This window comes from Tasmannia lanceolata, unplaced genomic scaffold (assembly GCF_043159265.1).
Source record: "Tasmannia lanceolata isolate RefF3 unplaced genomic scaffold, GAP_Taslan_0.1 ptg000037l, whole genome shotgun sequence".
NCBI classification, from domain to species: domain Eukaryota; kingdom Viridiplantae; phylum Streptophyta; class Magnoliopsida; order Canellales; family Winteraceae; genus Tasmannia; species Tasmannia lanceolata.
Window position 1 is genome coordinate 12,208,572 of NW_027518714.1, and position 21,993 is coordinate 12,230,564.

A 21,993-nucleotide genomic window follows, 5' to 3' on the forward strand; every position below is an offset into this window, starting at 1 on the left:
AGAAAAGAAAAACAAAAACTCAATAATAAAAAAAACGGGTGACCGCGGGTCCATCCGGCCCGTACGAGTGGGGTCCGGGTCAACCAATTAGTGACCCATAAATTTCCGGGTAAAAAATACCCGGACCCGTACAGGTCGGGTGAAACCCGGGCCCGGCCCACCTGCTTGCCAGGTCTACTGAAGAGGATCAGACCATAGAGATCCGAATGGATCGTGACCCAACACAGAGGGATCCGGCCCAAATTGGATGGTTGGATCTTATGTATGGTCATGTCACGTCCATATTATACCCTACTAACTGAAGGGTCCAGACAGCAAAAATGTCACGTGGGTAGTTTGTTTCTTTTTTCTTGTTTTTTTTATTTTGTACTAAGCATGTTCATTAGATACTTGGAATCATCCAATAAGTGAAACTTGTGGTTTGTGGTCATGTCATCTCCACAATAAGGCTTAACAAAAGCATGTTCATTTGCAAGACATTGAAGTGAGACTATTTGATAAGTGTAATTTTGTGATAATGTAATCTCCACAGTAGGGTCCACCAATTGGGCATCATACTTGGTGTCATGTGGGTGGCCTTCCTACTCATTTTTCTCAAGAACGTGGCTTTTGCTTTAAGGGGAAATCATTTCTTTTAGGCTCTGTTTGGTTGCAAAAAGTAGGGAAGACGGCTGAGCATTTCTAGGAATATGAAATACCAAATGTTGTTTGGTTGTCATTTTTTAGCTCAAATCCCATTGGACTACTAGACATGGAAGAGACATCATTATTAGCTTTTTGCTTAGGTGTAGCCTATGTGGCGGGATTGTCCCCTCCCCTACTTTTCCAATGCCAAACCTTGTTTTTGGTAAATTTTAGAGGGGAGAAGAGTAGAATATGATATGCCATGTGTAATCATTACTTTTTTTTATCTCTTTCTCTCTTCTACTATTTATTTTGTTAATGACACCCCTCCATTCTCCCACATGCTTTGTCATCTAACCAAACACACTACCAAAATTCCCTCTAATCTTCTCTTGACAAGTCTACACATATCCCACCCTTGTCGCCTCCTTATTGTCTGACTTGACATCTCATCCACAGCAAGGCCTAACAAATGAGGTGCTGGGATTATTCTACCATCTTGTTAACAAGTGTTCATTTCTCCTTAGCCACCCATTTGCAAGCTATTGAATCAGGGTGTGATTTTATTGTTATATCATCATGGAGATGGGGCATATGATATCAATTCCCTCTAAATCATTGCAATAAAAACAAATTCCTAAGAAAAATAATTTTCCCAAGAAATAATTTTCCTGCAATAGAAACTGGGTGTCTAATCTGTAAAAAAGAGAATGCTTCAACAGTGGAGGACCTCATTGTAATATAAAGAGGCTTAAGCGTAATGTGCCCCACATTCATTTGATCTAAACCATCCATTCAATAGGCCTTGTTTTCGAAAGCCATTTCGACAATTCATAAAATTAATCTTAAACAGGCTAACACCCTGGTATTTTTTGGGGAAATAATGGGCTCGGTCCCAGGCTCCACCAGCTTACGTCCCAGACCAATACTAGAAAGGGTGGCATGGGGAAGAAAATGAGGCGAATATAACAATTCCCTTTGTTTTGCCGTTGAATGTGAATTACTGCATGTATGTAGCTTTTGACAGTCCCATGGATTTTAGGATTGAATGCTCTGCATGATTTTTGGGCCGTTGGATGTGCAACACAACCACATATCTCAAATTAACGGTTTAAATCAATCCTACCATGTCCTAGTCAGGGGTGCAACTTGGGTCGGTCTCAACCCGAACCGGACAGGTTCAACCCGATTTTGGCTTGGGCTGCCCGATTTTGGCTTGGGCTGGGTGGGCAGGTTGTTTTGGGTTAAGGTGGGGAAGAGCCAACCTGATTTAATTTCGGGTTGGGTTGGCCTCAACCCGACCTGAGTTGCACCCATTGTCCTAGTGGGCGAGCCTCATTGTATTACGGTGAAGCCACGTCTTAAATTGGGTCCGACATGGGGCGCATATGCAATCAGGACCATTGATCCTATACCAACAATCAAGGTTTTAATTGCATTCCCAAGGGACATCATCCATTAGATTAAAGCCTCACAAAAATCAACACTTTAACTTCTCTTGACAAAGCTTTAACTAGACTTTATAAACTAAGATCATTCTACAAAGGTGGGGCGCAAGTTCATCGTTAGGAAAAGATCTTACTGAGATCGTCGTCTTTATAGCTTTTGTTTTTCTTCTAACATTATAAAGAGTTTTTATATGGTGTAAGCACCATATTTTTCAAAAAATAAAAGAATACTGTACTGCCAATACCATAAGATGATCTCAACCCTCCGATCTATACAAGTTTCAACCTAAATAGGTTGCCCCCCCCCCCCCAAATCATTTCCATAGGATTATCCGAACCCTACAATCTATAGAGGTTTTGTGGCCCATCAAATGGACGGTTTATATCATCCTATGGTGTTGGCCGTACAGTATATTTTGAAAAATAATGGACTATATACAGAACAAAACTCCATTATAAATCAAGAGTTATAGTCCCGTATTTTTCAAAATGTACCGTGTGGACCACACTATAGGATGATCCAAACCGTCCATATGATGGGCCACAACGTAAATAGGTGTGCCAAAAAAAAATCATTTCCACAGGATGATCCCAACCCTCCGATCTTAGAGGAACTGCATATAATGTTAACCTGTTTACATTGTGTTCAATCACATGGACGGGTTGGATCATCGTATGATGGTCCGCACAGTACATTAAAGACATTAGGAAGATAGATATTGATTCAGAGATTGTGACAGAGATTCATAGAGAGATGTAAAAAGGGGAAAGAGAGAGAGAGAGAGAGGAAGGGAATCCTCCTTGTCATGGTACTGGTTCTATCAAGAAGCTTTTTAGCCTTGCATTTCCATAAATCCATGGCGAATTTCAGCACCAACCCAAAGGCAAGGCTCAAAGGGGTGGTTTTCGACATGGACGGAACCCTAACGGTTCCCGTCATAGACTTCACGGCCATGTACAAATCAGTACTCGGAGAAGAAGAGTATAATTCCATGAGAGCCAAAAACCCTTCAGGAATCGACATTTTACATCACATAGAGACCTGGACCCCACAGAAGCAACAGAAGGCTTACGAGATCATCGCTGATTTCGAAAAACAGGGTCTAGATCGCCTTCAGATCATGCCAGGTTGGGTTTTTTTTTACCTTCATTTTAGTTATATAAGGAATAGGGTTAGGGTTTTTTTTTTAATATTCCTTTGAGTGCTGTTTGTTGAATGGGTTTTGGTTTCTCAGTCGTTTTTTATGTGTTGGGTGGGATTTTTTTTTAATGGTTTATTGGATGGTGATTGGAGATGGGCTTTTGCTCCTATGTAGTTTTTGAGAAATGGGTATTTTTAAATGAGGAAAGTGTTCCTAAGCTATAGCTTATCTAAGCTATATCTCAAAAACACGTGGCCCTGCATTTTTTTTTGGGGATCCAAAGATTTCATTTTGAAGGCCCTTCCATGGATATGGTGTGTACCACAAATCAGCCCATTTTTTCCCTCAACAGATAGTAGGGTTGGGATGATCCTATAGGGCTAATTTTTGGTACACACCCTATCGCGCCTTCCAAATGAATGCTTTGGATCTCAAAAAATGTGGGGCCACATGTGTTTTTGAGCTATAGCTTAGGAACACTTTCCTCCTTTTAAATTGGGTTTTTTTTGTTGACTTGTATGTGAACTCGAGAAGCAAATGGAATTGATTATTATTCTCTTTTAGGTTTCTGCTAAATGGGTTTTGTTAGTCAACATGGAAGTAAGCTGTTGCTTGATGTTTTGAGTAGTTTTTAAAAATGGGTTTTAGTTTTTCAGTTTTTTTATGTATTGGGTGGTGATTTAATGGTTGGTTTTGTTCTATGTTACACGAGTTTTCTGAATGGTCGAGGACACGCCTCAGATTCCAATGCTTCAGGTTTCATGGCGACACTTCTAGGTCTCTTTTATTTGTTTTTTTTTTCTTCTGAATACTACTACCACAATTTTACAATTACTGTGTGTTTTGAGTTTTATCCATCATAGTAGTAAGTTTTTAATATGAAAAGAAAATATTATATTTACTTATCCTATTAAAATTTACAATTTATTATTTTTATTGTTAGAGCGTGTATTGCATAGCCTAAGGGCATAGTGGTCTTTGTATGTTCTCTTTATATAAATACTAAAGTGAGGGGGAGTAAACAGAACTTCTTCCTTTTTCTTCTCATTCTCTTCTTTCACTCTAACATGGTATCATAGCCCTAGGGGTTTTGTGCCCTAGGGACCTTGGAGAAGCCCCTCTTCTCCATTCTCCTCCCGCCCCTCCACTCTCTACCTCCTGCCTCTCTCTCTCAAACCCTCGCCCCTCTCCCACTCCCACTCTCTCTCAAACCCTCGCCCCTCTCCCCTGCCCCAACCCTCGCCCCTCTCTTCCTCACGCCCCAACCCAACCCAACCTGTCTCTCGCCCCTCTCTCACCTCCCGCCCCTTCCTCACCTTCACGCCCCTCCCCCTCCCGCCCCTCTTGCCGTAAAACCCTCCGCCACACTCCACCACCCTTTCCCCTCCATTTCTTTCCCAAATAATCTCCCACCCTAAATTTACCCTTCCTAAACTTCCAATCTAACCTAACAACCCTAAGTTTCTTCCCCTCTTTATCTCTATGGTCTAAATTTCTTCCTATCTCTTTTTCTTCTTCGTTCGCGGCTACGTTTATGCCCTCGAGGTTCTACTATGTCTTCCTTTTCTATTCAAGCTCGTCGGAGCCGCGACACACTCTCTCGCCACACATAGTGGTCCCTTTATGCCCTAGAGGCATTCTCATTTTCTCTTCTCCCTTGCTTTGACGTGGTGTGTTGTGTCTCTTTCATCTTCATCATTCTATGGAGCTTCCTACTATAGAAAATCCCTCTCTCGGGCAAACCCCTTCGACGGGCATCCCTCTCACACACACAGCCTCTTCTTCTCCTACCCCTACTTCCCCTTCATCGGGTGATGCCTCATTCTTCCCGATGACCACGGTCAAGCTTGATGGTTCCAATTACATGAATTGGAAAGTGGCGGTGGAAGTTTATCTCATTGTCAAAAGGAAGGTCTACACCATACGTCGTGACCCTCCTGCGGCTTTGGATCCCACTTATGAGCAGTGGGAAACGGATGATGCTCATATCCGTAGTTAACTCTGGCAGAGTATGATCCCACAGATTTCAGGGACTATGACGCAGCTTCCCACTGCAAAGAGGATTTGGGATCATACTGCGGTTATGTTTTCAGGTGTTGGTAACCTCTCCCGTATTTGTGCCACATATTTTGAGTGGATGCATCTTCGGCGTGGTGACACCCCTCTTTCTACATACTATGGTCAGTTCGTCTCTCACTGTCAGCAGCTCGACATTTTTATGCCCTTGACGACAGACTTAGCTGTCGCCGCTCGGCAGCGGGATCAGCTTCGAGTTGTTCAGTTTCTCGAGACCTTGGGCCCCGAGTTTATGTTTTTTCGCCAGCAGATTTATGGTTCTGGCACTATGCCTTCCCTCGAGGAGGTCTATCAGCGGGCACAACAGTGTCTAGGTGGAGCCTCTCTTACTCCTGCTGTTTTTTATGGTCATGCTACCGCGGCATATGCAGTAGGAGATCGTCCTGCCCGTGGTGGTGGGACGTTTGGCCGAGGACATGGCCGTGACTCTAGCCGTGGCGGACGTACCATGGGTACTGATTTCTCTATTGGCAGGGGATATGGTAGCCGACCTCGTCCATATTGTATACATTGCCGGTGCGAGGGTCACCGTGATGAGACCTGTTATGTGCTACATCCTGAGCGTCGTCCCCCGCCGCCATCTCAGTTCGGGCGATCAGCGCACCTTTCTACTCTGGAAGACTCTGATCCTCGAGCATCTTCCTCCGGCTCCAGCCCAGCTGTACCGTCTTTCACTCAGGCAGACTATGATGAGCACCAGCGCCTACGCTTGGCCGCCCATCCTCCCAGTGCTGGCTTTGCACAGCCAGGTAGCACTCCTGCCTCTCTTCTCAGTAGCTCGAGCTCCTGGATCATTGATTCGGAGCCTCGAACCATGTGACAGGTTCTCTATCATCACTCAGGTCTTTTCACCGTCTTTCCTCTCAGTCTATGACCCTCGCTGATGGCCGTACTACTCCCATTTCTGGTACAGGGAGTACCTCTCCCTACCCTGGTCTTACCCTCTCCTCTGTGCTCTGTGTTCCCCAGTCTCCCTTTAACTTACTTTCAGTCAGTCAGCTCACTAAATATCTTAACTGCTATGTCTCATTTTATCCATCTTATTGCTTATTACAGGATCTTGCGACTGGGAGGACAATTGGTAAAGGACGTGAGGTAGATGGGTTGTATCGTCTGGATGGAGGTCCCCCCGTACCATTTTACACAATTTTGTCGACGCCTACCAGTGGCACTGCCGCCTTGGTCATCCATGCATTGAGCGCTTACGGCGCACCTCTATAGTTTCTGTTCCTATTCAGTCTTTTCAGTGCGAGGCCTGTGAACTTGGAAAACACCACCGTGTGTCTTTTCCCTCTAGGCTTGTTAGTTAGGCCTCGCACCCTTTTGCTTTAGTGTACTCTTATGTATGGGGTCCCCTGAGAACTCCTTCTATTTTTGGATATAGATATTTTGTTGTTTTCATTGATGACTATTCTCGCATGACTTGGCTGTATTTGCTTCACGATCGTTCTGAGGTTTTCTCTGCTTTTCATACTTTTCATTCTGAGGTTACAAATCAGTTTGATTGTACCATCAAATGCTTGCGCACAGATAATGCTAGAGAATATTTCTCCACTACCCATGGGTTCCAGGATTTTCTTTCCAGTCGAGGTATTCTCCAGCAGTCTTCCTGTGCTCACACCTCTCAGCAAAATGGTGTGGCTGAAAGGAAGATGCGCTCTTTACTTGATGGGGCTCGCTCTCTTCTTATTCAGATGCGAGTTCCCAAGAGCTATTGGGGTGATGCTATTCCTATTGCATGCCATCTTGCCAACCGGCTTCCATTATCGGTTCTTGGTGGCTCTTCTCCCTTTGCTGTGTTATACCCTGGTCATGACCCCTTTCCTATCACCCCTAGGGTCTTTGGGTGTGTGTGTTTTGTTCACCACCTTGTTCCTGGCTTTGATAAGCTGGACCCTCGGGCTGAACGGTGCATCTTTCTTGGGTACTCCCGTACCCAGAAAGGTTATTACTGTTATAGTCCTCGCCTGCGTCGGTCCTTTGTGTCTGCCGATGTCACATTCTTCGAGTCTGAGTCCTACTTTGTATATTCTCATGAGACTCCTTCCACAGTTCCTGACTCGGACCTTTCTCTTCCCCTCCCCGCCCTTCCGGCTCATCTCCTCTCCCCTCCTATATTAGTTCCTGAGACTATTCCTGTCTGTGATCCCTCCTCTTCACTACAGGCTCCTGAGGCTACTGAGGCTCCTCCTCAGACATATCCTCGTCGGCTGAGATCTACAGCTCATCCTCGTCGGCCAAGATCTACAGCTCATCCTCCTCAGCCTGCGCCATCGTCCTTGCAGCCGGAGATCACACCCCCCACATCTCAGGTACCTATCTCTCCTACTCCTACTTCAGATTCTCCCATTGCTTCTCGTACTCGTTCTCACAGTACTGCTCACCCTATTTCCTCTTATTTCATATGATTCTCTCATCCCGATGTTTCGGAGTTTTGTTTCCTCTTTGTCCTCTGTTTCTTTGCCACAGTATTTACCAGCTGCACTTGATCATTTGGGATGGCGTGCGGCCATGGATCTTGAGATGGAGGCCCTCCAGGCCAATCAGACATGGGAGTTAGTTCATCTTCCTCCTGGGGCTCGACCAGTTGGTTGTCGCTGGGTTTATGCCGTCAAACACTTACCTGACGGTACTATTGAGCGCCTTAAGGCGCGGTTGGTGGCAAAAGGCTATACTCAGACCTTTGGTGTTGATTATTTAGAGACTTTTTCGCCGGTCACCAAGATTCTGTCTCGTCGTGTTCTTCTATCTCTTGCAGTTACACATGATTGGCCTCTGCATCAGTTAGATGTCAAGAATGCCTTTTTACATGGTGAGCTTACCGAGGAGGTGTATATGGAGCAACCTCCTGGGTATGTTGCTCAGGGGGAGATGTCCTCCTCAGTATGTCGGTTGCGGAAGTCTATATACGGTCTCAAGCAGTCTCCTAGAGCCTGGTTTGGACGATTCAGTGATGCTATCATGCACTATGGCATGAAGCAATGTGCAGTTGATCACTCCGTCTTCAGTTCTCATTCCACTCCTGGTTGTGTGCTATTGATAGTATATGTCGATGACATCATCATTATAGGCAGTGATTCAGAGGGGATACGCAGGTTGAAAACCTTCTTGCAGAAAGAGTTTTCAACCAAAGATTTGGGTCGTCTTAGATACTTTCTTGGCATTGAGGTTGCATATTCTACTAGAGGTCTCTCCCTCTCACAGAGGAAATATGTACTAGATCTTCTTGAGGAGACAGGTCACCTTGGAGTGAAACCTGCGTCTGCTCCCATGGACCCAAATGGGAAACTCCTTCCAGAAGGAGATTTATTAGATGACCCTGACAGATATAGGAGGCTGGTGGGTAAGCTCATATATCTTACAGTCACTCGTCCAGATATATCATTTGCTGTTGGCTCAGTCAGCCAACATATGAGCTCACCCCGTACTTCTCACTGGGCACCAGTGATTCAGATTCTTCGCTACTTGAAAGAAGCACCAGGGAAAAGACTCGTATTCAAGAAGCATGGTCATACCCGGGTAGAAGGCTTCTGTGATGCAGACTGGGCAGGATCTCCAGCAGATAGGAGATCCACCACTGGATATTGCACCTTTGTTGGTGGCAATCTAGTGTCGTGGAAAAGTAAGAAGAAGGACATAGTCTCCAAGTTGAGTGCCGAATCAGTTAGCAGATGTGTTCACAAAGCCTCTTAAGTTATACAAAATTGAGTGACATATGTAACAAGCTTGGAATGTACAATATATACATTCCAGCTTGAGGGGGAGTGTTAGAAGGTGTATTGCATAGCCTAAGGGCATAGTGGTCTTTGTATGTTCTCTTTATATAAATACTAAAGTGAGGGGGGGTAAACAGAACTTCTCATTCTCTTCTTTCACTCTAACATTTATAATTAAAATTTGATAATAAGTATTTAAAATTTGAGAACTGATTAAAATATTTTTGCGAATCCATGACTCTTTCTTTTTGAGCTTTGCCAAGTCCGACAGTCAATACCCGTATCATATTTCGACATTTGTACACGTACTGATGCAACTTAGGATTTATTTATTTGAGATTTCTGCATAATTGGAGTTTGAGTTTTTGCTCTTATGAGGTTCTGAGAAATGGGTACTGGCTTTTATGGATTTCATAGTTACATTGATTTTTTGGGACCTGCATAAGGAATTGGATTTGGGTTTTCATTATCCTTTTGGTTTTCCTGAAACTTCTTGTCTTACCAGTCCATTGATACATTTAGTAAGCAGTGGCTTGGCACTTCGACTCCTTGAATTGTGTAGTGATTGATAGATATTTCGAGTATTTACTTTTTTCATGTTTTTCTGTTTTTTCCATCTCCTTTAATGTACCAAATTAATTTCCTCCAAACAACATACGACCTCAATCCTACAACATTGTTCTAGTAAAGAATAGTAGATGACAAACAAGATTTGATGTTTTGGAAAGGCATAGGTTTAGCTCTCAATTTCTTTAATAATGATTTAGTGACTGGATGGGATGAAAATTGGTTCTTATTTGCAAATGAGATTATTTTGATTTAATCTTATTTGCAAATGGACATTAAGGCCTCTTTGGAAACCAATTAACTATATAAAAAAACTATTATAACCATTAATGCAAATAATCATATTAACTCCTAAACCATTTCCATGTACCATTATATTCAAATACATTTAGAGGTATCCAAAGAGGCCCTTAATCTTCTGCTCTATGAAATTTAAAATAAAATAAAATTGTGAGCACTGATTCTTTTTATCATTTTTTAAAATTATTATAGCCATTAACACAATTTAATCTTCTGCTGAAAATAAACAAAAATTTTGTGTCCACTGTTTATTTTTCTCCTTAATTAATTCCTTTAGCGTAATTTTTTATGGAAGGGCAAATATGGTGCAGGTGCGGCTGAACTCTGTGGATTCCTTGATTCTAGAAAAATAAGGTAAATCTTTTCATTTCATTTTTGTTCTTGTTAGAGAGGTTGTGTGTGTGGTCATGGTGCGTGTAAATTAGCAGAAACAAAGTCTTTTTTTTTTAAATGATAGAAGGAATCAATGTAAGGAAGAGAAAGCAGTCAAAATAAAGTCTCTTCACCCTGCTATGTATCTAAAAACAATGAGATAACCTATAATTTCTTAACCTAGTCCATACACCAAACCTAGAGAGGATCACCAAGTTAAGTCTCACAAATTGAATCGGTTCTTAACTCTGAAATCAACTGCAATGGAGAGCACACATAAGCAAGGATAAGTCATGCAAACTCAATTATAATCTCTAAGAGGAAAGTGTTCCTGAGCTATAGCTCAAAAACACATGTGGCCCCACATTTTTTGGGGGATCCAAAGCATTCATTTGGAAGGCCCTTCCATGGATAGGGTGTGTACCAAAATCAACCCTATAGGATCATCCTAACCCTGCCATTTGTGGAGGGATAAAATGGGCAGAAACATGGACACACATTGTTTGTCCATTTTTCCCTCCTCCTTTGATTGGGTTAGGATGATCATACAGGGCTGATTTTTGGTTCACACCCTATCCGTGGAAGGACCTTCCAAATGAATGCTTTGGATCCCCCCAAAAATGTGGGGCCACATGTGTTTTTGAGCTATAGCTCAGGAACATTTTCCTCTTATAATAATTGAATTAGGAAGATCGCTGGTTCTAAAATTGGAAGGTTCAATTTAGAATTCAAATCAATGGAAAATATTGGATTTTTCAATTAAGGATTCTCCATTTTTTTCGAAGTCTACATTTCTCTGACTCCCTTTTACCTTGGCCATGTTCTTGTCGAAGTCTGCATTTTCCCCATAAAGTCAATCAAAATTCCTTTTAACTCAACCAAGTTATGACCGCATCAACAGCGTACTCAACCGTGTGAACCAAGTACTCACCTTTCCCATATATATATATATATATATATATATATATATATATATATATATATATATATATATATATATATATATATATATATATATGGGAAAGGTGAGCGTACTCGGTCGTGTAGATAAGCTTATCTACTCGGTCGGGTTAAAAACAGTGGGGGCCCACATTTTTTGGGTGATCCAAACCATTCATTTGAAAGGCCCCTACCTAGATAGGGTGTCCACAAGAAATCAGCCTCATAGGATCATCCTAACCCATCCAACAATGGAGGGAAAAATGGGTAGATTTGTGGACAAACTGTGTTTGTCCATTTTTCCCTCCACATTTGGATGGGTTAGGATGATCCTATGGGGCTGATTTTTTGTGGACACCCTATCTAGGTAAGGGCCTTTCAAATGAATGGTTTGGATCAACCAAAAAATGTGGGCCCCCACTGTTTTTAACCCGACTGAGTAGATAAGCGTATCTACTCGACCGAGTACGCTCACCTTTCCCTATATATATATATATATATATATATATATATATATATATATATATATAGGGAAATGATTTCTGCGCTCCAGTGTTTTGATAAACATGCGCTCACTTGTTTGTCGTGTAGTATTTAAAAGGTTTTAAGAGCTTTTTGTATAGGGAAATGATTTCTGCACTCCAGTGTTTTGATAAACATGCGCTCACTTGTTTGTCGTGTAGTATTTAAAAGGTTTTAAGAGCTTTTTGAGAAGCGTAATATCCTCTGACATCCCTTTAAATACTACACGACAAACAAGTGGAGCGCGCGCACACACACACACACACACACACACACACACACATATATATATATATATATATATATATATATATATATATATATATAAACAGTGATAGATACAAGGGAGCCCTTGTATAAAGAGCCCCAAAAGGGCTCTTCATTGGATCCACGTCATTTTCAGTTACAATTTAAAATTGGTCGAAAAAGTAAAATCAGTTACTTTTGATGATGTGGATCCAATCAAGAGCCTTTTTTGGCTCTTTATGCAAGGGCTCCCTTGTATCTCTCTCTCTCTCTCTCTCTCTCTATATATATATATATATATATATATATATATATATATATATATATACTAGTAAAAAACCCCGTGCGATGCACGGGCCGACAAAGAACTGTACGGACCATATCACAAGTTGATCCAAACCGTCCATGTGATGGAACACAACATAAATAGGTTGTGCCCCAAAAATCATTTCCATAGGCTGATCCTAGCCTTCCAATCTTATAGAGGTTTCCATAATATGTTGTTCCTCTTAAATCGGATGGTTAAGATCACCCCATAGATTTTTTATTAAAAAAGCATAAAGGAGGGGGGTAGGATTGAAATTATGTGGCTTTAATGGGTACCTTTGTTAAAAAGCATAAAGGAGGGGGTAGGATTGAAAATATGTGTGTTGAATGGGTGCTTTTGTTAAAAAAAGTCAAAAAAGTGATGAGTAATTCCACAAAAAATTCTCTAATTTTCTCTTCTACTATATATATATATATATATATACGAGGAATAAGATTGTGCGGTCGACCGCACCAAGCTTAGGTGCGGTCGAGGGCCCCAAACTCATGTGGGCCCACTTTGTTAGGATGATCCAAATTATTCATTTGAAAGGCCCTTACATAGATGGGGCATGTACAAAAAATCAGCTCCATAGGATCATCCTAACCCATCCATCTGTGGAGGTCAAAATGGACTGATACCGTTTGCCACAAATCTGCCCATTTTTGCCCTCCACTTTTGGAGGGGTTAGGATGTTCCAATGGACCTGATTTTTTGTATACACCCTATCTATGATGGGGCCTTGCAAATGAATTGTTTTGATCAACACAAAATATGTGGGACCCATGTGTTTAGGCCCTCGATCGCACCTAAGCTTAGGTGCGCTCGACCGCACTCCTTTTCCTCTCTCTCTCTCTCTCTCTATATATATATATATATATATATATATATATATATATATAAAAGAAAAGAGTTTCTACTCTCTAGAGTAGATAACTTATCTACTCCCTAGGCTTAAAATACAGTGGGGGCACATTGTTTGGGTGATCCAAAGCATTCATTTGTTGGGCCCTCACATAGATAGGGTGTGCCCAAAAATCAGTTCCATAGGATCATCCTAGCTCTTTGAACTGTTTTGTGAAGGTTTATACCTGTCCATTTTTACCTCCACAAATCGAAGGGTTGGGATGATCTTATGGAGCTGATTTTTTGGGCACACCATATCTATGTGAGGGCCCATCAAATGAATGGTTTGCATCACCCAATGTGGCCCCTACTGTATTTTAAGCCTAGGGAGTATATAAGTTATCTACTCCGTTGCCCCCAAGTACTGTGGGGGCCCACATTTTTTTAGGTGATGCAAACCATTCATTTGATGGGCCCTGACATAGATAGGTATGACCAAAAAATCAGCTCCATAGGATCATCCCAACCCTTCGATTTGTGGAGGTTAAAATGGATGGGTGTAAACCTCCACAAATCTAAGGGTTAGGGATGATCCTATGGAGGTTATTTTTTGGGCACACCCTATCAATGTCAGGGCCTATCAAAGGAATGGTTTGGATCATTCAAAAAATGTGAATGGTTTGGCTCATTCAAAAAATGTGAATGGTTTGGATCATTAAAAAAATGTGGGCCCCCTGTATTTTGGGCCAACAGAGTAGATATGTTATCTACTCTATAGAGTAGAAACTCTTTCCTCTCTCTCTCTCTCTCTCTCTCTCTCTCTCTATATATATATATATATATATATATATATATATATATATATATATCTGAGAAAACTGTTGGTGCGCTTAAGCTCACCAAGCTTATGGTGCGCTTAAGCGCCCAATCACATGGGTCCCACATTTTCTGTGGTGATCCAAACCATTCATTTGCAAGGCCCTATCGTAGATAGGGGGTTTACCAAAAATCAGCTCCGTAGGATCATCCTAACCCCTCCATTTGTGGAGGACAAAAATGGGCAGATTTGTGGACAAACAATGTCTGTCCATTTTGACCTCCACAAATGGATGGGTTAGGATGATTCTATGGAGCTGATTTTTGGTACACCCCCCATCTATGTAAGGGCCTTTCAAATGAATGCTTTGGATCATCCTAACAAAGTGGGCCCCCATGTGATTGGGCGCTTAAGCGCACCAACAGTTTCCTCATATATATATATATATATATATATATATATATATATATATATATATATATATAAACCATTAAATTCACATTTAGTATCTATTCGATATACATGGTTGCTTGATCTTCACACATTCCTCACTTCTTGTGGTTGGGTGTTCAAATTCTTGCATGCTAACATCTTTTGATTCTTATGTAATATAGTTGCATACAGTCACAAAGATTTGTCTTGGGAATTTCTCGGGAAGGGTGTCTCAAGATTTTTTATTTTTATTTTTTGTTATTTTGGGTTTCTATCATAAAAACTAGAAAAAAGAAAATATTTAAAATAAATAAAAATATAAAATTGAAGAACAAAATTAGGAGGACAACAAATAATATCATGAATTTATTGTGATAGTTTTGAAGATATCTCTATGATTTTTCAAAAATTCGGGGAAGTTTTGGGATTTTGACTTTTATCAAACTATTGCAAAATATCGTGATCTTTAAAAAAAATATTGGAAATATTTGTGACTATGTCATGCACATATATTTGTGACTATATTCTGATCTAGCAGATCTGATGTACTATTATGTCTTTTGTGTAAGATCAATATATTTGCCAACTGCTTTTGCAGAAGGGGCTTAATCACTCGCAATGTCAAGTCAGCAGTTGATATGTTTCATCTACGGTTTGGGGTAAGTTGTTTTAGCATGAAAATTCAACTTTGTATATGGACGGTATAGATCTTTGGACTTTATGCTCAGAAACCTAATTGCTAGTTCTTCCAGTTTCATTTTTTTATTTGCTGTGAATTTTCGGTTATCACTTACCCTCCTAAAGAAAGATTTATTTTTTAAATTATTGTTTCCTGTCTCGTGACATCTGTTATGCATAACTACAAAATTGAATCCCAAATTCGAAATCACTGACTTTGCCGACTACCCAGAGCTTATATAATTTAGTGCTTCTCCATCCCTGTGTGTGTACATATAATGTGTGTGTGTGTGTGTGTGTGTGTAATGGATTTTAATGCTTGTATGTTTCCCAACTGAACATGGTAGAACTCTGCATGGAATATTTTTATCTATTTTGCCTTGATATGGGACTGTGCAACGGAGTTCAATGTGGGTACAAAGTGCCACACTCATTACTCTTCGCCCCCAATAAATAGGGTTAGTGATTACTATTTCATGTAACAACAGGGTTATATTTTTTTGAAAGATAACAAGTAACAATAGGGTTATTATGGTTATTATGGGATATATAATAGAATTATAATGGGTTATACAATTAATAATGTTATACTTATTGTCTTCCATATGAAAGCCTCTTATTGATTAAAGTAGAACCATAACCTATAGTGAAAGTAAATTTATGATATGCACAACCAGGAGTTTCACACCTGAGTTCATAGAGTATAAGAATCAACGTATTTTGACAGCTATTTCTCCCATATGTTAATTTGTTTTTTTAGTTTAGTACGCAACTAGAATGTGGTATCATTGCTTTTTCCCTGCCCAATCTATTTGTTCTTCATAAGTATTCCTTCTATACTTTATTGTGTTTGATTAAGCTTTTGGTTGCATAAGCAGGTACCTAAACCCGTTAATGCCTTGAGCTTTGTCGGCAGCCATTTTGTGTAGACATGATCATGATGGTTATCTATGTTCTATTTTTCTGAAGATTTTATTAACCAAATGTTCTCCCTATATTTTATTGTCATGTATTTCCACAGTTGGAGTTTAGCCCAGCACTAAGCCGGGAGTTTCGCCCGTATAAACCAGACCCAGCTCCATTGTTACATATCATTTCAACTTGGGGTGTGCAGCCTGATGAAGTCATGATGATCGGTGACAGTCTCAAAGATGATGTGAGTGGATTTAGTGCTAAATCTTGTATTATATGTTTTTGTCTTGTCAAGACTCAAGATTCCAGACATTGCCCGTCCATTTTGTTTCTTTTTTCCACATTAGGAGGTGCTCCATTCTACCTTGAGGCATTTTAGTTAGCATACATAGCAATTCTATTTCATTTTCATTTCTTAAGATGTGGCCCAGAAATGCATGGTTCTGTGTGGTTCTCCCAATTTTGTCGAGAAGCTGATAGCAGGTTTAAAAGCTTCTCAAAGTATTAACAGAAAGTACTGTCAGTTCTTTATATGGAAAATGATGTTCAATACGAACTCAAAATTATCAACAGGGTATGTCTTGCATTGCTTGATACATGGGTTTCCTCTCTCATTGATCTGAATAGTAATTCTGAACTTCTAGTATAAAAAGGAATATTTTCCCCTCAGTAATCAATATCATTGCTCAAGATGTTGCAACTGCCAGATCAGGTGGATTTTATCTCCCAAAGTTCTCCAACCTACTATCTTTGATCTTTCTCTCATTGACACAAAATTCCGTGCCTAATCCTAATTGAGGTTATGTTTGATCTCTGATCTTTAATCTTGATTCCATTGGAATTGGTTCCATCAAATTTTAAGCTTTCATCAGAGGCCCAATGCTGGCCAGAAGGCCAAAAACTATCAATTTGTTTCATTAATCTCCAACATGTTTCTATCTTCCAAATCAAATTTCTAATTTTGATTTCTGTGGAACCATTTTATTTATTTATTTATTTATTTTGAACGATATTCCTTTTGAGCCATTTAAAAAAAAAACGACATTCCTTTTGAATTTATGTGCATAAGGGGTTCCTCAATAATATTTGTTTCAGGGCGTAGATAATAACTCTGATGATCCATCCACTTGAAATCAAAGTTTTGAATGACTATTTTCATTTGAGTCTCGGTTCTCAGCCTGATCGTAGATGGCAATATGGTGTTGACTTCTCATCGAGGGCCCCTGGTTTTTGCATTCACGGGTCCTAAATAGCTTGTTGGATACCGAGATTTTACTGTCTTTCAGTTTCAATAAATGTTATCATATATTCATAGATTAACAAAGAAACAAATTTAAAGCTCAACCCTATCAGTTAATCTTGCTTTCAAATGAAACTGGGGTCTATCCACGGTCCACTTTTCCATGTTATACCCAACATGAGAGAGTCATACATTGCAGGTGCAAGGTGAATCTCAAGTTTGGGGAGCATTTGTTGTAACATTGTTATAACATAGCATCTAACTGTAGCTCCTATATCCCATGACTAGTACAATGGTTTTAGAAGCACCAATGGTGTCCAGACCCACTGCCTGGCCGGATTTGACATGAGATTTACAGTCATAGTTGTCACTCTTACGAGTCAACTCTCAAGTTGACTCGAGTCACTGGGTGACTCGCCTCTGTTGAAAACTCTTACAAGTCATCTAGTGACTCTTACGAGTCTCTGCGAGTCAGACGCGAAAAAATAAGACTCTTACGAGTCGAGTCGCTGGGCCTGGGGTTTCTTGGTTTGGTAGTTGAAAACTTGGAAGTTGGAACTTCGAACTTAATTATTTCTGTGCATGCTAGTTATAAGCATATAGTTATTTACTAGTATCTAGTCCCATGCTATGCATGGGTGTAAAATGGTGGACCCCCACACCATCAAAACATGAGGTGTAAAATGGTGCTCTCCAGTCAAATGCATAGGTTTAGGTAGGGACGGAGGACCCCACCTCATCAATAACATTGGGGGTAAAATGGTGGGCCCCACCTTCTGCATTGGTTTGGGTAGAGATGGTGGGCCCCACCTCGTTAATAACATTCGGGGTAAAATGGTGGGCCCCACCTTCTTCATTGGTTTGGGTAGAGACGGTGGACCCCATCCATCCTAGGCATGGTCATTAAATATTGGGCCCCGCCATCATAGCATGAGGTGTAAAATAGTTGTTCCCCTGATATATGCATGGGTTTGGATATAGTTGGTGGGCTTACGGCTTATCGGATCAAATGTAAAATATTGGAACCTACCCATGCTGCTATTCTTGGGTATAGAATATGGACCCCACCCATCAGAAGTTCAAAACATAGTGGGGGAAAATACTTTCCAGGAAAAACTTTTCCTGGAAAAGGTGAATGATATTTGGAAAGTTACGTGTTTAGTATTTATTATAGATATTTTTGGCTTAGTGCTTTATCTATGTGCTATTGGGTTATATTTTTTACATGCTTCATCTTTTGATATATAATTATATTTTTTTCAACTAAATTTCTATTCTTGTCAAAAACTCTTACGAGTTACAAGTCATGAAATTAAGAAATCGAGTCACGGGTTGACAACTATGTTTACAGTCATCAAGTTCCGTAAATGGGAAAATCGGGTAACTTGAAGCCAACACTCACTTTGATTCTGATGGATGATGCCAACTATTGTGCTCAAGCAGTCAGTGACATGGAAGAAATTGTTTATCTGAAAGTATCGTGCTTTCACTGAAGAAGGATAAGCATGTGATAAATAATGCAGCTGTGTTTCTGCTTGAAGCAAAAATGCCCATCATTAACTTAAGAACCCTCTCTATTGGTCCTGATTTTCACAAGTTAGTTACAATATGGAAATGAAAATAAAAGCAAAAGAAAAAGTAGAGAATGAATTGGACGTGTTTCATTTGGGTTTCCTACTCTTTTAGAGTGGTTTAGCAATGTATGGCTCATATGTTGATTATGTGATTTTTGGTCTGCCAAATAGGATAAATTGGGTTATTATCCAGAAAATTCCTTATATTCATTAGACATGTTTCAGGTGCTTTTTTGCAAACCCCAAGCTCATGATGCTTCTTGCTCTTTTTTTATTGTTTTTTTGAATAGTAGATAATTATATTAAAGGAAGAAAGAGGAGAGAACCCCACAACCCAGATGGTCAATACAGAGTGAGAAGTAGAAAAACTACAACAAAAACCTATTGGAGGAAGAAAGTCAAAATTGCCAAATACCTTCAACCTCTGTCCGAGCTAACTGATCCGCATCAATATTGGCCGATCTCTTGACATGCTTCAAGCACCATGCTTGAAGCACACTTGGAAGTCCACCACTCTATGCTGAATCACATCAATCATATGCGCAAATCTCAAAGGAAAAGAATTTCTATCGTCCTTCCACATGATGACACTGGATGAATCTCCCTCCACTACCAGCCTGTCAACGACACTGTGGTCGGGGATCCGGATGCCCTGTAACACTGCCCTTAACTTTGCATCACTGTAATCCATGATCTCAATAGGGCTAGAGAAAGCCCACCTGGCAAGACCCCCCATCCTTGAGAACTCCAACTTCAGCAGCCCCCGGGTTACCTATGCTCGATCCATCAAAGTTAAGTTTCAACAACCCAGATCCAGGAGGAAACCACTCTGGGGAAATGACCTCCTTCCTCTCCCCGCCAACCTTGATTGGCCTGCACACCTCCTAGCCGACAAGGTGGATCTTCCTCTTCTCCTCAGAGCTGTCCCAAAGGAAATTCATCCGAATCTTCTCTATACATTTGATCACACTCCTCGAGCATTTAAAAGTAGAAAGACGGTATAAGGGGATATTAGCATGGACTGCCTTGATAAGAAATTAAGAATGATCCTATCCCCTAGCGACACAAGGTTCCGCTTCCAAGAAGGTCTTTTCTCCACCATTTCCGCTATCGTGTCCCCCAATCTTTCTTGGTCTTCCCTCACATAACGGGAGTCCTAGATAAGTTGTAGGTAACTGATCCACCGAACATCTCAGTAACCCAACCAATCTATCTCTTTCATCATCGTCCAAATTAATTCCAAGCATCCTTGATGTGCAAAGGTTAGATCTTTTCCCTGTCACCACTTTGTAGCACTGGAACACAGCTTTTAGCTTCAACACTTAATCTTCATCAGCCTCACTAAAAACCATCGGGCCATGATTCTTCTTGCTCTCGCAACAATATATGAATTAAGGTTGGTGTGAAGAGAGGTGTTATATATCGTGTCCCCCAATCTTTCTTGGTCTTCCCTCACATAACGGGAGTCCTAGATAAGTTGTAGGTAACTGATCCACCGAACATCTCAGTAACCCAACCAATCTATCTCTTTCATCATCGTCCAAATGAATTCCAAGCATCCTTGATTTGCAAAGGTTAGATCTTTTCCCTGTCACCACTTTGTAGCACTGGAACACAGCTTTTAGCTTCAACACTTAATCTTCGTCAGCCTCACTAAAAACCATCGGGCCATGATTCTTCTTGCTCTCGCAACAATATATGATTTAAGGTTGGTGTGAAGAGAGGTGTTATATGTAGGGCAGTCTCTGCACCCGTCGTAGATTGTTTTTATGTTTCTATATTGTATTTCTGATATGTTTAATAAAGTTTTCGCACTGGTTCCAAAAAAAAATAAAAATAGTGCATGTCAATTTTTGTACTGTGATCATGTGTACAGTGTTATCTAACAATTGAACTGAACTTTAACTTACAGGTGGCTTGTGGGAAACGAGCAGGAGCCTTTACATGCTTGCTTGATGAAAAGGGGAGGTATGATTCTCCCGATTATTTCAATGCTGATCTAAAACCAGATTTCAAGGTGTCTTCTCTTGTTGAAGTTTACTCACTGTTGGAAGCAAATTTTGAACTGATGCAATAATCCCAGCTCCGTTACGAATAGTACATAAAAGGGTAAGTATCTGTTAAATGGCATAATCATCCTGAAAATTCGACCCCATGTAGATCGTGCTACCATCTTGGCTGATGGTGTCTACATGATACTCATAGATTTCCATTGGGTAGTGTGGAGCATGTATTCGCTGCTGAAAGCAAAGTTGTATTGACTTCCTAGATTCAATTATGTTTCCATTGGGAGGTATGAAGCATGTATTCAGTGCTAAAAGTACAGTTGTAGTGACTTCAAGATCCAAATTGGGTCCTTTTGTATATAGTGAGAGCAGTTGGTCATTTCTTCCTGCCTAAACTGGTAGTATGGATCCTAGGTAGTCATTTTTTTTCTCAGATCATGTGTTTGGATATATTGCCAAGCTAAGTTGAACATCTCTTGGTAACTCTTCTATGTTATTTTGCTCCATCTACTTCCTCTGATCAATTTATTGAACTGATTTGTATGGATCAGTAATATGCTATTAAAGGTGGGAAATGATATCTGCACTCTATTGTCTTCATAATGGCACTCCTTTATGTATAAACTTTCCTTGTTTTTAAAAAAATATATTTAGGGGCCATTTGGATACGCTGATTTTAGACTCCAGGTTTTAGTTTGAAAACGGTGTAAAAGATGGTTAATGATCAAGCTGCAGTCTGCTGTCCAGACAGCGTTTCTTGGATTTTATATAAGAAATCCTGGTTTTAGAAATCCCTCCCGCATCCTGAGATTTCTAATACCTGGAAACATGGGATGATCTGTTACGCTCCTGCTGACGGAAAGAAAGCTGAGAAATCAGAAAACGCTGGCTGGTCCGCTTTTGCTCTCGTCTCTCATCTACAATTATGAAGAAATCCCGGATTCTAACATCCGCATATCCAAAAGGCCCCTTAATGTATAAACTTTCCTGATTAACTGTTGATGGCCTTTTGGGAATTGTAATATCCGATAACAGCTAATTGGAACTGTTTAGAGAGGAGTCTTATGCACCCCACATGTTTGATACCCACACCCTCAATTGATACACTACGGACCCACTAAAGCATAGATACCTCTGAATGATCGGAACCGTCCATTTGAAGGCCTTTCTTTCGATATCTTATACCCCAAAAATCACGCCAAGCATGCAATCATAACTTGCAGAAGCAT

General features: G+C 40.5%; 1 protein-coding gene across 3 annotated transcripts; it reads left to right on the forward strand.

The window, feature by feature from the left end:
* The first annotated feature begins 2,812 nt into the window (after window positions 1-2,812).
* On the forward strand, window positions 2,813-21,350 carry LOC143861754 (Haloacid dehalogenase-like hydrolase (HAD) superfamily protein). 3 transcript variants are annotated; one of them, XM_077372651.1, is made up of 6 exons: window positions 2,813-3,200; window positions 3,956-3,991; window positions 10,185-10,227; window positions 14,953-15,013; window positions 16,054-16,188; window positions 20,671-21,350. In XM_077372651.1, exons 1-6 carry the CDS (start codon window positions 2,879-2,881, stop codon window positions 20,833-20,835), a joined length of 762 nt encoding a protein of 253 aa, XP_077228766.1. In that variant the 5' UTR covers window positions 2,813-2,878; the 3' UTR covers window positions 20,836-21,350. The 3 variants fall into 3 exon arrangements, with proteins under 3 accessions (XP_077228766.1, XP_077228767.1, XP_077228768.1); XM_077372653.1 differs by lacking the exon at window positions 2,813-3,200 and adding an exon at window positions 3,651-3,814 and having other exon boundaries at window positions 3,927-3,991; XM_077372652.1 differs by lacking the exon at window positions 3,956-3,991.
* Window positions 21,351-21,993: the final 643 nt, after the last annotated feature.